Below are 15,188 nucleotides of genomic sequence, written 5' to 3'. Positions count from 1 at the left end.
AGGTGAACGGACAGTGAGAGTCAGAGTTTTTGGGAGATTATAAACGGGTTAATCCTAAAAGAGCTGAGATTTAGGAGATGGAGAGGCTGATGAGATGAAGGAGGTCAGGATTTGAGCGTGCCATGCGACTGCCTCACTACATTGACTTGGGCAGCAGTTTGGCCTCACAGGAGGGGCACTGCTACCAGGGGCTGGCTGCTGACACAGATGTTCACCATAACACTGGTGGGTGTCTTGTGCACTCATCCTTGGCTGAGTTTGATGTTGAAAGTGGATGACATTGTTGATGATGTTGTTAATGATGTCAGGACTTATGTCTTGAATGTTGTTGTATTATATATTTTCATATTGTTTTAAATGTCGGACCCCAGGTAGAGTAGCTTTTGTCAAGAGCAAAAGCTAATGGGGATCCTAAATAAACATAAACACAGCCAGTCCTCTAATTTTATTAATCATAGATTTGGGATTAGTTTGACAGAATACATAAAAACTAGAGACCAGTGGAAGAAAATAACGTTCATATCAGAATGGTTTGCGTGTGGTTTTCTGCTGCATTAAAATGCCCCTTAGTCATACTTTAAGTTTATCTTGGCATTAAAACATGATTAAAGGCGGCAGAATCATCAGTGCTTATTCAGGACAACAAACACAACGATATAATTAGCCTGACGAGCTCTGGATGTAAAAGTCATCTATGAATATAAAAATGTTATCCTCAAGCCCTGTCTTTATTATATCATTTTGTTGTGTTACTCTAAAGCTTTAAGCCTCAAGAAAAGAGACACAGACTATAGTGTTGGTAAATCGGCTTTACGTGGGGTACACACTATACAAGAAGCAGCAAAGCTCTGCATTTTCTAATAGTTTTAAATAATATCTGGCCAGATTTTCCTGTTGTGTGAGGTGATTAAATCCCCAGATCTCTCCGATTTCAAAAAGCAAATATTCACATTTTAAACATTGAGGTTTCAATATCCTGTTAAGGAAATGTGAAAATGATAATTACGTGTTGTGTGTAAATTCCCTCACTGGTTTAACACATTTTATAGGTTGTGTCAGCATTACAAGACAAAAGATGCATCTCTATGACAGTGTGATATCAAGCAATTCTCATTTATTTGTACCAAACAAACATAGAAATATCATTTTGTATCTCCTTAATAAACCAAATCATTCACATAACAATGTGCTAGAGACAATTATATAAATACATTGATTAAATCCATTTAATCATCAGTAGAAATGGAACACAAAAGGGCGCCTGAAGCCACAGCGACGTATCATTTTGTTCTATCAGCTTCACTAATATATGCTGATCAACATCTCGATGCACAAAGCCTCTCCGACCTCCAACAACAGACTCCTGTTAGTGTCTGTTGTTGGATTCCCAAAGAAAAAAGCTGCCACTTGTCTCATTAAAAAAAAAGCTCTTAGATTATATACACTGAGTGGTACCAACAGTTAAAGCAAGAGATCATTCATTTCTTTTTGTGTACACAAGTACTTTTATCAAAGTCATGCAAGATGAAATTAATTTCAGACATCAAAGCTTGCAATTGGTTGAAAACTATAAAAACATGCACGTTCTATACAACTACAGGTTAAGGCAATGGAATTGAATTCCTTGAATATGTGTAATTGTGTTTGTCTTGTTTAAAAACAACTTCGATGTTGAATTAAAGCTGCTCCATATCATATCTTTACGTACGTCTTCATTCTTAATTTATGTAAAAAAAATCCCCATCGTAAATCCGGGGGAGTTAGGTTAATCAAAAGGAATTTCACATTTCACATTCTGCAAAACATAAGTAAAAAACAATGTCTTGACATAAAAAGGAACTGAATATAGCCTTTAGCACAGTGCAATCACAGGACTGGAAAAAGCCCTTACAATCTGTACATATGGCGTGGCTTTTTCTAGCACAAAAACTGGAAGAAAACGTTTTTAAAAAAGCAGAAAGGACCATTCAGTCTCTAAAAAATGAACGCACAGTCTAGCCGGATAGAGACAGACACAATCAAAATGATAAATGTGGACGGAGGGTGCTCAATATTTTTACTGCTTTATGGGATATTCCCACAACTGCTCTTCTTCACAATACATTGCCCCCTGGTGGTTCATATCAGTTACTGTGCTCTCTATAGAAGAAATCATCTGAGCTGATCAAAATCTGATGAGTTAATATTTGTTCAGCCGCCTGTGCTCAAACTCGTCATCACAGTTTCAGGCCTCGGTGTATCGAACCATATTGTGGAGACGGTATGATAGGACGGAACATACTACCACCGCTCTTAAGGACAGTGAAGAGGTGGAGAGGTTTCTAAGGCCAATATTTGTTATTCTCTGCTGTGAAACAACCTGATAACAGCTGCCCTTCTTCTTAAAAGCAGCTTTTATAAACTACACAGCCTACAGGAGACAAGTGTTGGTACTCAAATGACAGTTTTAGGAGATGTTACTTAAAGGATAGACAGACCTATCTTAACACAACACTCATATTTACGTTGAAAGAGTAATAGGTCACTATAATATCTTCTTTCCATACCGTCTATGTAGTGATACCTTCATAGATTGACTAACAATGTACAAAATACTTTTTTGCTGTTAAAAAATGCTGGCTAAAGTTGTGACAAAACTAATATGAGGCTTCAGCAGTCGGAGAATACCTTTCTCAGGGCAGTCGTATGTAGTTTTATTGTCAGGGTTTTGTAGCTCTGACTGTCAGGAAGTATAACTCACACCTCAGAAACGTGGCAAACACAAAGGCTGAATGTTGTACTAATAAAGCCATGACTTTGAAAAAAAAAAAAAAAAAGCTTAAGCCTCATGCTAGCTTCAGATCATCTAGATTTATATTTTGCCCAGAACAATAAGTGTGGATTTGTGTTTCTAACTTTGCAGCTTTTTAAGGGTATCGCATCATGGCCAGCACACAAAGGGGGTCCGATTACAGCAACCCTCAACTTTCTATCAATATCCGTACAGGTATAGAAGTGTTGTACTAAAATGAAAAGATCTGAACCTATCCTCACACACATTTCAGTAATTGATACAAGGGCAGACACTGTCAAACAAAACAAAGTGCAATATTCTGGGGAGCAAAATGTATGCTTATCTTGTAACTTAAATGTTCAAGTAAAAACTAATTAAAAATAAAACCTGTATTTTGTTTCTTTTTTTGGGGTTAAAACATACACTCTTGGAGGGAATAACACTATTGATGCCATACAAATAATTACATAAGCATGTACCTCCACTTTCCACCTTGCCTGAAACTCCACTCTGGTCGCAGTGTAGCAAATAGTGCAAATTAGTTCAGATTTAAGTCCACAGGACCACGGTTCATCACTGTATTTAGCCAAGCAGGGGATGTTCACTGCTTGTTCTCTCTTGGTGTTGGTAGTTAAACTGTTAATGTAGCTCAGAAAGAAACTCTGTACCTTGTAATTATTGCATGTGACACATTTTACAATCATTTGCATATGTTTTAGATGGACCTGTGATGTGACCTCATGTTTCCGGTCAAACCTTTTTCTTCTGTGAGCCCTTTGGAGGCTCCGCAGTCTGCTCAGCCTTCTCTGCAAGTAGATACAAAAATATAACATTAGCACGTTTTTAAGTACCATCTTAGTATTCGTTCATTTCATCTCTGTGAGTGAATATGAAGCTATGGACACTTACTCTTAGAGGAGGATATGCTCGGGTTCTGCTTCTTTGACGTCAGCACAGGAGGCTCTTGGGGTTTGGGTGTATTGACCAAAGGAACTGTGCTCACCATCTACAACCAAAGAAATGCAATACAATTACAAAAACAGGAATCTATTAAGATATTAATCTGACCGCTTTCTGTTTTTTTTTTTTAACTTGCCTTAGCCCCAGATGCAGCCTCCTCCTCTGATTTCTTCTTCTTTTTCTTGCTCTTCTTAGATTTGGCGGCTCCACCGGCGACATCATCAGCGTCCTTCTCATCCTCGGATACCTTCCAAAACAAATACAGACATTTATACAATTAGGAACACATGTCATGTTAACAGTTGTATCTTGAGTAGAAGAGCAATTAAAAAAAGGATAAATCAAGAATATTAAAAAGCCTCCTTAAAATTGTATTAAAGGTCCCATGACATGCTTTTCTGGTTATTACCCGTCCCCATGCTTTTTCTGCATGTAAACGGTCTGCAGAGTCACAAACCCTCAAAGTACACCCTGTAGCGAGTAAAACTCTAACACAGAAAATACCTGTCTATGAACGCCTCGTTGGAGATTTCTCTCTTTCCATTTTTTTCCTTCCTGGTCATAGTGATGTGTCTGTGCTCAGGTTGAGCTCTGCAGTGTCTCGCTGTCTCTCAGACCCAACGCAGCAACCAGGAAACGACACCAGTAATCCACCTCACACTGTCCGCTCCGCGAGCCTCAAAGGGCGGAGCAGCGAGCCCCGCAACGTCCCGCCAACACAGCACCCAGACCCCACGCAGCATTGTCATCAGTTTGTCATTACTCGTGTTATTTTCTGGTTGCTAACAAACACCATTGTAACACATAATCACTGATGTTCCGCTGTAACGGTGGTGGACTCATCAGAACAGAGTGGGCGAGCTGACCAATCAGAGCACAGTGGGCTCATAGGGAGGGGGGGCAGGAGCTCCAACAAGGCGTGTAGGACAGAGAGTGAATACACATACTATACAGAGATGCTGTATGAGAAACCAATGTGATTTGGGAACATTGAACAATGTAAATCTATTCTAGTATACCTCAACAATGGAATTATGATCAGTAGAAATGGCCATGTCATGGGACCTTTAAGATAAAGGGATACATTAAATCTCTAACAGATGTGATTATCCATGTGTGTGATTTGGCAGTGAAACCTTGTTGGGTGCCGGCTGCTCCTTCAGTGGAGGCGCTTGGGTCTCCATCACAGGGGGCTGTTCATAGTTTCCCCAGTGCTCTGCCGGGGCACTCCAGTCAGAGCTGGGGTCTGCAGCTGCTATCCCATCTAAAGAAAACACAGGATGTCGGTTGGACAAAACAATGGGTAATGGATACTTTCCCCATTTATTACATTTTAAAAGTTTGGATTACAAATCATCTCTTAATTATTTTGTAGCTTATACTTTTTTATTATCTGCTATATTTTAAGTATGTACTGTATGAAACAGTTGCTGAAATACTCACTGAACCCAGACCATTCCTCATCAACACTAGGGCACCTCGCCCACTGCAGCTCCATTGAGTTTGATGTTGAGTCTAACAAAAAATTAAGAAGGTGATTAAGAGAGAGATGGAGGTAAAAAGTAATGTATTAGTTATTGCTAAAAGACTAACATTTAATAACAATACCAACCTGTGGTGTTTAGCGCCAGCATGGAGAAGTTCACAGGGTTTGGGTCAGTTTTTATACGGCCATCAATGCTACTCCATGCTGCAGGCGAGAACACACAGAGACATTATAATTATATGGTTGGAATGCTGTTCTGGCAAACAAACAGTTAATATCAGGTTTGGCAACATCCAATAACTCCTTTAAAAAAAATAAAAAAAAGTTTTTCCTACTCTCAGGGTAGATGGAAAGAACCATAATGCTGTCATTCAGCAAACCTCAACCCTAAAAACACCTTCCACAGTCTTACAAACTGCCGGCAGATTTGATCATATTGTTATTTCATTGTAATACATTTCAGTTCCCATATGACAGCTGTATTGTGTTTTGCTGTGTTTAAAGTAAACCCCTTGACATTCACCAAATAGACAAAGGTCTTGGCCAGGAAATAACCCCTTAGTGTATATCACCTTTTAAAAAGTTATAATTTCTATTTTAATGTTTGGTGTCTTTGTTAAGCGAGCTGTTGATTTAATTTTATACTTTCAATAAATGATTTCACCTCCTGCTAACAAGGTCACTCTACAAATGCTAGAATACGTTTTAACCATGGTACAAATCCTTATAAATGCCATCACTATGCCCCATCTGTCCAGCAGAGGGCACAGTTGCACACAGTCTTCAATGATGAATGGAGCATTGTAACTTCTGCTGTCATACAATCATGATCAATGTTTATTTCTGTAGTGAAAAGGTCTACCCAGGTTGAGGATGTACCTTGTGTCTCCTGTCCCCAGGACTGAGGCTTAGGTGGGGCCCTGTACTGTGTTGCCGTGGTCGTGGCACTCCACTTAGGTCCGTCCATAGCACCCATCTGACGTGGGATCTTAACAGACATGTCAGTCCAACCTCCTCCATTGACTGAAGGCTCCTCTCTGCGGCTGGACGTCACTGAGGACATGGAGAGAGTCAAAATGTCAGTTTTGTCAAACAGAGACAATCTACAGTCTAACAGCAGATTCTGTAATTTAGAGCTGAGATTACTGATTCTAAAACCATTGTTTACAGGCTTGTTTGGTTACCAAACCCAGGCAATCATCCTCATGTATATCCTCCATCTCATGTAATACAATCAACATTTAAAAAAGGAATCTATTTCATCGTTTTCCAGTAACTTCATCTCAGTTACTAAAGAATAATAGTTTATCTTTATCTTTACCAGCTCCAGTAGTTGTCTCCCCCTTTCCAGTGGCTTTTGAATGCAGGGAGTCTGTTTGAGAGAAATATGTGTCAGTAATATAGAATATTTCTAGATATGAGGGAAATGTTTTTTAAACTTTTTTAATTCAGGAATATAAACAACTTCCACATATAGACTCTTACATTATCTAGAATATTCCCTGCAGCCTATAAAGTAACATTTATAGAATAACTGTGAATTTATAACTGTGAAACTATGTGTTGGTCAATTACAAAAAAAAGTAGCACAATATTTTCACTCTCTTGCCTTATGCTTTCCTCATGTGGACACATAGGGGATCCAATCACTATTTGAATTATCCCATGATCACTATGAAGGATAGGTACATCCTTTCTTCAACAGGGATACAAAATAATTGAGCAGAGGCGGTGATATAAGGGCCAGAGGAATCCCCTCCTGGAATTTACACCCAGCTTGGACGGTTATTATTGCATCTTAAATAAACGTTTGTCAAACTGCTATGTACCGTGGTTTCCTTTGTTTTTCTTGGTGTTGGTAGGTGCTGTGGCCACAAGTGCCTCAGCGTTGCTCTTGGGAGCCTCCGCTCCTCCTGGGCTACCAGAGTCCCCAGAGCCCGGGTCCTTCCTGCGCTGCTGTTTCTTCTCTCGGTTACTAACTTTGGTCTCCCATGCACCTGGTGGAAACAAATAAACAAAATTAAAACGGTTAGGCGACTTACCATCTGCAATGCAATGATAAATAAGTATGTTAGATGGTTGACTGGGGATGAAACTTGTTTGATTCCTTGGAACAGGTAAACTGAATGGTAAATGTAGGTGAATCAAAAAACTGCAGAGGTCAAATAAGTTGGGAATACTGAGAACGATGTAAAACAAACAAGTCATATAGAGAAAAGAGAAAATGAGTTACCATCATCAGTTTCCTTCCCATCAGTTTTAGACACATGCTTGACAGGTTGCACAATTGTCTTGGTTTTCTTCTTGTTCTTTTTCACCTGCACCGGGGCTTGTACCTCATGCACCTGTTTATGGAAAAAATAAAAAGCTAGTTTGAAATACAGTATGCGAACTATAAGAAAAATACAAATGTCAATTATGTAGCTTTGTTTTGAATAAGGCCATGCCAGGTAAATGTCATTTAAACAACAAAACTGTCTCATAAAACTGCCTGCCGGTCATCATCTGTTCCGCTTCATTTAGGCAACAGCTTCTCAAATATACCTTCTCGGTTCTGATACGAGGAGCTTGCTTGGAGACAACCTCGACCACTTTAACTTCCTCTTGTGCTACAGCCACTGGTTGCCCGTTGGATTGAGTGTTCTGGGGTAGAAAGAAAGACAACAAATTAACGTGTTGATGATCCATTCAGCAAACAAAAAAGTCTGTTAACCCATCTTTCATTTCAGATCATTTGTAGAATAAACTAACTGTTTTTTATTTTGGAGTATACTTCATAAATGTACAATACAAAAATTGCCCATCAACGTTTTTGAATCCACTGAGACTTGTTAAACTAGTACACAGGATGCATTTCTGTTGTTTCATTTAACATGACGTGTTACACCTGACTACAATGCTGTAGTCGAATAGAGACCTACGTTCACAGCTTTCAGAGCAGCTATGTGTAAACCATGCCATGTTCACGTTACAAGTACCATTGTTAATTAGACGTGTGAAGGCAAGCAGTGTGCTTATTAAGTACAGTGTGTTTTATATTATAGTTGTTGGCCTACGATAACATTTTAACGAGTTAGCATGAACCGTTAGTTAGCTCCAGTGGCTTGTCAGTTGGCTATATCAGCTAGCTAGTTAGCATCCTATTCTAGAACCAGATACCACGATTCATTGTATATTTAGCCAACTGGTTTATTTCTATATTCTTGAAAGTAGGTCACATGATGGTCATAGATATTTTGTTGTTGTGTAAACAAAGTGGGCTGGCTAACGCTGGCTTTAGCTAGTCACTGATGTATGATAAATTAAAGCTGGCTACCTAACGTTACCTTCAACTTTACTGATAAATAATGGGTATACATGTATAAATTAGCTTATGCTAACTGAGTGAACACTTTGTTTAGGGTTAATTGTGTTAAGAGACATCAATGAATAGACGCACTTGTTCTGTTAAACCGTGATTCAGCAGCTCGTAAACCCTGCCCACCTTTTCAATCGTTTTCTTTTTGTTCCTCTTCTTCGGTTCTTCTGGTTTGGCAGTTTTGGCCAAATTGGCCTTGCTCGGCTCACCGTTGCCTTGGGGGACCGGGAATCCCCGCTTTTTCCCAGCAAACAGACCGCGACAGACGGCGGCCCAGGACAGTGAGAGTACCAGGAACAGACCCACCGCGGCCGTAGATAGGATGACCCAAGTCGGGTACACTTCAGGCTTCAGACCCAAATCTACCCCGAACTGAGCCCGGACATTGTCTTGTCCCCAATAAATCAGCACTTTCAAGCGGCTGGAAATCAGCTCGGCTTTTTCCAAAGCAAAACCTCGCAAGTCCACAGCCATCTTTCCAAATCACGAAACACTAGCGCTAGCTCACTGCTGTCAGCTATCATTACCAACATCCGTATGCTAACGGAGGAGTGGCTAATGTAATCTGATTGATGGATAAATCACTAAAAAAACTACACTACGCAGTATAGGACACTGGTTTATTGTGAGCATTTGAATCTCAACATTATCTGTGAAATAAATGTGCCTCTTTGATAGCTGTGTTGAACAGAACATTCATCACAAAAACATTTTGATAACAAAAAAGGACATTTCAGTTTTTACAAAAAAACATTTTTTTATTGTACAATAAAAATGACAACATGTTTTAACAATCCACCATAAAAGGCCAGTTGCCAGAACTGCATCTCCATAAAACCTATTGTAAATATTAACCATCTTTACATTTCCAATGAGGGTCAGAATATTCACTCATCACCACACACATTCATGTTTAACTGCGGAGTTTACTGCCTTTGGCATAGCAAGCTTTCTGTATTGTGAAAATAAATCAAAACCTTTCTTTAACCCTGGCTTTTAATTTTGGAGTGATATTATAGCCTTAGATTTAAAAATTGTTGTCATCATTTCTTATCCCCGGTGTTTGTTTATCTTTTTTTTTAAAACAGATTTTTAACATGTTATTATAGTTTTCGTTAAGTCCGTGCATGTGAAGAACTTTAGGCACCAGGTGTTTATGAAACTACAGTATATCAATAAATAAAGTTGAATAACCAAACTGTGCTACGCCAAGGTGATAAAAGAAAAGCCATGAGCAGGCCTTGAAGGATCCATTAGTTCACCCATTAGTTCACCCCAAACAATATTTACTGATAATTAAAGGTCGGGTAGGTAAGTTTGAGAAACCGGCTCGAGATACACTTTTTGTTATATTCCATGGAATGCTCTTAACATCTCGATAGCAATGAATATCTTAAGTGCTTTAGGCAAAAAATCCATTAAAAAATGTCATCTGTGGAAGCTGTAGTACTGTAAAAAGCACGGCTAAAATGATTGGATGGCCTACTTGCCTGTCAGCCTTCCATCTGTGCACACAAACTTATCTCGAGCTGGTTTCTCTAAAATTACCTAATCCCTATTCCCCAAGAGTTGTAAATGTCTGCAGGACGAGTGCAGCTTTAACCTTTCAATCATTAATTTGTCCTTTGTAGTTCCATGATTGTATTGTAACAAGACTTTAGGCCAGTTTTAGTCAATAACTGCTTTAACAAAATAAATAGATAGTCAAATGTAACAAAAAAATGTAACAAAATCTTATTTCCTTTTCAGAAGTCTGCATCCAGAGTGAATTCACTGTCTGTCATGCTCGACATAACTCCAAATCTCTGATACTCCCCTACTCGTTTCTCAAAGAAGTTGGTTTTCCCCTCCAGTGAAATGGACTCCATGAAGTCAAACGGATTTTCAGATAGGTATACCTTAGATAAAGGAGAGAAAAGGTTACTCAAATGATTCACTTTTTCATTGTGATTTATTTTGTCAGATAATGTTTAAAGCAGTGGTTCTCAACTGTTCAGGCCTCGGGACCCACTTTTTACTTGGTCAATACATCGCGACCCTACATTTTGAAGCACTCAAATCTATTCAACAAAAAATCGTGCTGTAATATATACGCTTTTCAGCATACAATATTAATACAAGTGAAGTACAGTGCATATGTCCCTTATATCCCTTTACAGAACTAAAGTATGCTTTTAAAAAAGGTTTAATGAGATGATGGAATCAAAGCTGAACTATATAAAAAGGCACACATGCTGTAAATCCAACCCCAGGGGGGTCTGGGGGGAATCTCCCCCAGGAGATTTTTAGAAATACTAACATAAACTATGCATTCTGGTACACTCTGAGAAGAAAATAAATAAATCTATTACTACCCGACATATTAATAATATTTTATGCCATTGTGTTTTTCACTTTGTTCTGACATCTTGCTGCGAGAAGAACAAAGAGGAGATAGTCTGTGTGACTTATATTAGTTTAAATTGTGGGTAAGGGTAGATAGCTCCCATTGTTCTGTGACCTGTCAATCATCAAACCAGGGGTCATATTTCATTATGTGTTCATTTTTATCTGAAGTTGTACCCATGGATGTATAAAGAAGAGTTCTACCGCAAAGTTATTCTCCGTGGGGACTTCCGGCAACAATCTTGATTCTGATTGGCCAGAAGACTCGAAAAAACATCAGCAAAGATATTTTATTGAGAAGATGATCACTATGTGACAGAAGTTTTCAAAACCGTTTATGGTCTCCGGTACTTCCAGTCCAACACCGACTGCATGCACAGCGTTAGAAAATCGGGCCTTCAAAATAAAAGTTTGACTTCCCCCCCCCCCCAAAAAAAATAAATTCCAACTTTTCTTTTCTTCACTCACACTTCCGCGACCCACTCAAAACGGGTCCCACTGGTGTAAAGCATTATATTGCTTTGGTTGTACTTCAATTATTCTCAACCCAGGGTTCCTCTGCTTTAACACAGCAGCCACGGCAGTATAAAGGGGTTCAATGAGTAATAACCATTTATGTATTTTATATAAAAAGTTACCTTGGCCAGTCCGAGGTCAACAAGAAGCCGGTCGGCAACAAACTCGATGTACTGCCTCATCAGACAACAGTTGATTCCAATGAGGTCAACTGGTAAGGCCTCCGTCAGAAACTCCTGCAACACAAAATACGTTAAAGAAAAGTCTAGATTTAATTAGATCTAGACTTCATATAATGTAAATCTAATCGTATCTTGTGTAAAACAATGGTAATCAATATAAACAAAGCAATCAGTAACAAACAAGCAGAGATTAACTGTATGTTTACACAAAGGATAATGTGTGATCTGGGTTGAGTGTATCTCTCCAACATAAGCTGATTACCTGCTCAATGCTCACAGCTTTGGTGATGATGTCCTTCACCCTGTCCTCTGATGGCTTCTTCACCAGGTAGCTGTACAGCAGGCAGGCAAAGTTACAGTGCAGACCCTAAAAACACATCAGTATACATGTCAGTGTAGTTGATAGAAAGAGAGAAAAACATACATTGAATCAGAATACCTTTATTAGTCCCACAGAGGGGAAAATGTGCAGATATAGGTACCATTTCCATATTAAAATATTTTAAAAAAACCACAACTAAAGAGCTATATATTTTTTTGTTTTGGCAATTATTCCAAATGTTTCTAACAAATGTCAAACCTAGACCAATCTGTAATTTCAGAAAGGTCAAGATACGTTGTATTTCATCACCTTTCATTGCCGTAGTATCCTCTTTGCTCCATGCATCATCATTGTGGTTGTCTACACAGCCTAACCATTACGCAAGTGTCCAAGATGTTAGGTAAACCTAAACTTGATCCTGAAACTGGCTATGATTTTATATTTGTAGCCCGAGATCCCTCTTTTCTTCCAGCTTCCCTTTATTAAACAACATGTCTTTTGATTGTAAATTCATCTCACCTCATCCCTGCTAATCAGCTCGTTGGAGTAGGTAAGGCCGGGCATTAGTCCTCTCTTCTTGAGCCAATAGATTGCAGCAAAAGAGCCAGAGAAGAAGATGCCCTCGACTGCCGCAAAAGCCACAAGGCGCTCCGCTGAGGACAGAAAGTGTCAAACCTGTTATTAGCTATACATAACAAGAAGCTCCTCTAGGCGAGGATTTCTCCTTTTAATTTCATTAACAATATGATGGTTCGAAGTTGCATCTTCCTCACCAAATGACGATTTGCTGTCATTTATCCACTGGAGGGCCCAGTCTGCTTTTCGTCTCACACAAGGCAATGTCTGAACTGCGTTAAATAAGTTGTCCCTGAAACACACATAGTATACAATTTGACTTACTTTCTTCAAACATATAGCCTCAGCAGACCAAATACAGTACATATATATAGCTCAATCATTTTTTTGCATGTCAACAGGAAATGCAGTATTTTACCCACAATTCTCAACAAATAAATCCAAATCAAGTATTAGCTTAAAACTAAAAAGTGGAAAGCTTGTAAAGGTACAGACTGAAAGAAATGCAGCAAAAATACGTCCGGTTAATACTTTATTTGAATTGCCTGTTGATCAAGAGGCTATGAGATTGTTATCTTCCTAAACTGTAGGTGCATCAAAGCTGATGCAGCTGGGAATGCAACTAAAGTGGAGTAGACCTAGCCCGTGGTAAACAGGTGCAAATCTAACGGTTGGATTTGAATCTTCATAAGAAGTTGTCTGTGGTTATGCACTTTCTCAAAATGCAGTGTGACAATCTTTACCATCTAACTATATTTTATTTGCTTAAATGTTAGTTTGTTCTCATCGAGCCACAATCGGTCGAGCTGTAATTTGATTTGATGCTCATTTTCTACATCACAAAAAACTAAACTAGTCTAAATTGCTTAAAATTAACCTTTCAACAGCCACCTTCATGTAAGTTTGTCTTCCAGTATCTTACAGGATGGGACCATAAACAAAACTAACCTCTCCTTCAGGTCCCTGACGTATGTGTTGATGAGCATGCTGTACATCTCTGAATGAACCGTCTCTATAAGGATCTGGAAGCTGTAGAAGGAGCGTGCTTCAGGGACCTGCACCTCCTGGCAGAACCTCTGCACCTGTTAGACAAAAACAACACGTTTTTTTAACCCTGGCACATTATCCTTGTGTAAAGTATAATCATGCTCTGAATCCATTAGTGCCATCTGTTGTTTACACAGAAAACGTTCCAAAAAAGCACACAATTTACAAATGTATGCAACATCCAAAATCCCTCACCAAGTTCTCATTGACGATGCCATCACTTGCAGCAAAGAAGGCGAGGATATGGGAGATGAAGTGTTTCTCCCCAGGTTTCAAACGGTCCCAGTGTGGCAAGTCTTTGGATAGATCAACCTGAAAGAAGCAACACCAACAGTATAATCTTCTGTCATATATGCTGCGTCTTAATCAGGTTTTCCCCATGATAACAGGCTTGGAGGATGACACAGTGTCTCATAGTTTTGTTTTTGCGTGGGGCTGTAACATATACATAAGTGCTTATTTGTGGGAAACCAGGAAAATAAAACAGAAAAACTTTTATAATGTAATGCAATAATACAGTAGTATTTTATTTACATTAAATTAAAAGATACTGCACATTCTAATTTATACAGCACATTGAATTACATGTAAAATTCAAAGTCATGTAACCACATTTAAAAGAAAACTTCCCAGGCCATTGTATTTTCTTGGTACAGTAAAACTGAAACCCACCTCCTCCACCGTCCAGAAGGAGGCCTGAGCCTGCTTGTACATCCTCCAGATCTCGGGGTACTGGATGGGGAAGATGACAAACCGTCTGGGGTTGTCCCGGAGCAAAGGTTCTTCCTCTTTCTCTGTATCATTTTGACAGTCTGGGTCTTTCTCTTTGATGCCATTCTACAGAGCCAGAGCACACCAAGGAAACACATGTCACCTCACTTTTGATATAGTTTTTATTTTTAAATATATATTATCTACATTATATACTCATCCCTGTACAACCAAAGAACACATTATTACAACCACTGTTTAAATACACCTCCCCACCTTAAATAATAATTATTGATACATATTTAATGCTTTCTTTTAAGCATCTATTCTTAAACGCAGTTATAATTAAACTTTGTAGCTTTGTAAATGTTATCTACAACATTACTGATGAACATTAGCTAACATGAGTAGAAAAGTCAAGTGTATGACATTTAAAATCATATTTATTCAACTAACAATAACAAATGTCTATGTAGCAAACGCCTCTATTTATCGGTAAACTGACAGCAGTGTAGCTTATTTTTGACGTTACGTAGTCTCTTGCTAGCTCTCACGCTACTCCCGAGTGATGTAATGAAAATGCTTACCGGTTCTTTAAGATGTTCAGACTGCCGACTCATTAGGTCCATTTCCTGAGAAGACTATTATTTCACTGTCGGTGTCATTCGGGGTGCTAAACGTGGTGCATCTATCTCTTACTCCGTCTCATAACCTTGTGTGGACAGTGAACACAGCAGCTGTAGCTTTGTTGGCTAACCCTTTAAACTGACTCAGAGGGAGTGTAGCGCCTCTAGTGTTCATAGACGAGACATGCTACATTGTAAAACCACAAAAATAAAAGCCCAACAGCAGTATGCATCGACTTTAATAAC

At 38.9% G+C, this 15,188-nt stretch overlaps 2 protein-coding genes across 2 annotated transcripts; both read right to left on the bottom strand.

Annotated features, from left to right (window-relative positions):
• Positions 1-1,094: 1,094 nt before the first annotated feature.
• mtdha (metadherin a) lies at positions 1,095-9,124 on the bottom strand. Its single transcript, XM_079655050.1, has 12 exons — positions 8,704-9,124; positions 7,764-7,862; positions 7,453-7,564; positions 7,049-7,216; positions 6,541-6,591; positions 6,099-6,272; positions 5,346-5,423; positions 5,177-5,248; positions 4,870-4,997; positions 3,870-3,980; positions 3,683-3,779; positions 1,095-3,579 (listed from the first exon to the last, which is right to left on the bottom strand). The coding sequence occupies exons 1-12, from the start codon at positions 9,049-9,051 to the stop codon at positions 3,524-3,526; spliced, it is 1,494 nt and encodes a 497-aa protein (XP_079511176.1). The 5' UTR covers positions 9,052-9,124; the 3' UTR covers positions 1,095-3,523.
• A 180-nt stretch (positions 9,125-9,304) lies between these two features.
• rrm2b (ribonucleotide reductase M2 b) lies at positions 9,305-15,105 on the bottom strand. The gene is made up of 9 exons (XM_079655051.1): positions 14,904-15,105; positions 14,278-14,442; positions 13,801-13,917; positions 13,507-13,640; positions 12,756-12,850; positions 12,502-12,635; positions 11,923-12,027; positions 11,601-11,714; positions 9,305-10,475 (listed from the first exon to the last, which is right to left on the bottom strand). Exons 1-9 carry the CDS (start codon positions 14,943-14,945, stop codon positions 10,323-10,325), a joined length of 1,059 nt encoding a protein of 352 aa, XP_079511177.1. The 5' UTR covers positions 14,946-15,105; the 3' UTR covers positions 9,305-10,322.
• Between the last annotated feature and the right edge of the window lie 83 nt (positions 15,106-15,188).

The sequence above is a fragment of the Notothenia rossii genome, assembly GCF_949606895.1.
Source record: "Notothenia rossii genome assembly, chromosome: 10".
Classification (NCBI taxonomy): domain Eukaryota; kingdom Metazoa; phylum Chordata; class Actinopteri; order Perciformes; family Nototheniidae; genus Notothenia; species Notothenia rossii.
Note: the sequence above shows the minus strand (reverse complement) of the source record. Positions and strands in the feature narration are given on the sequence as shown.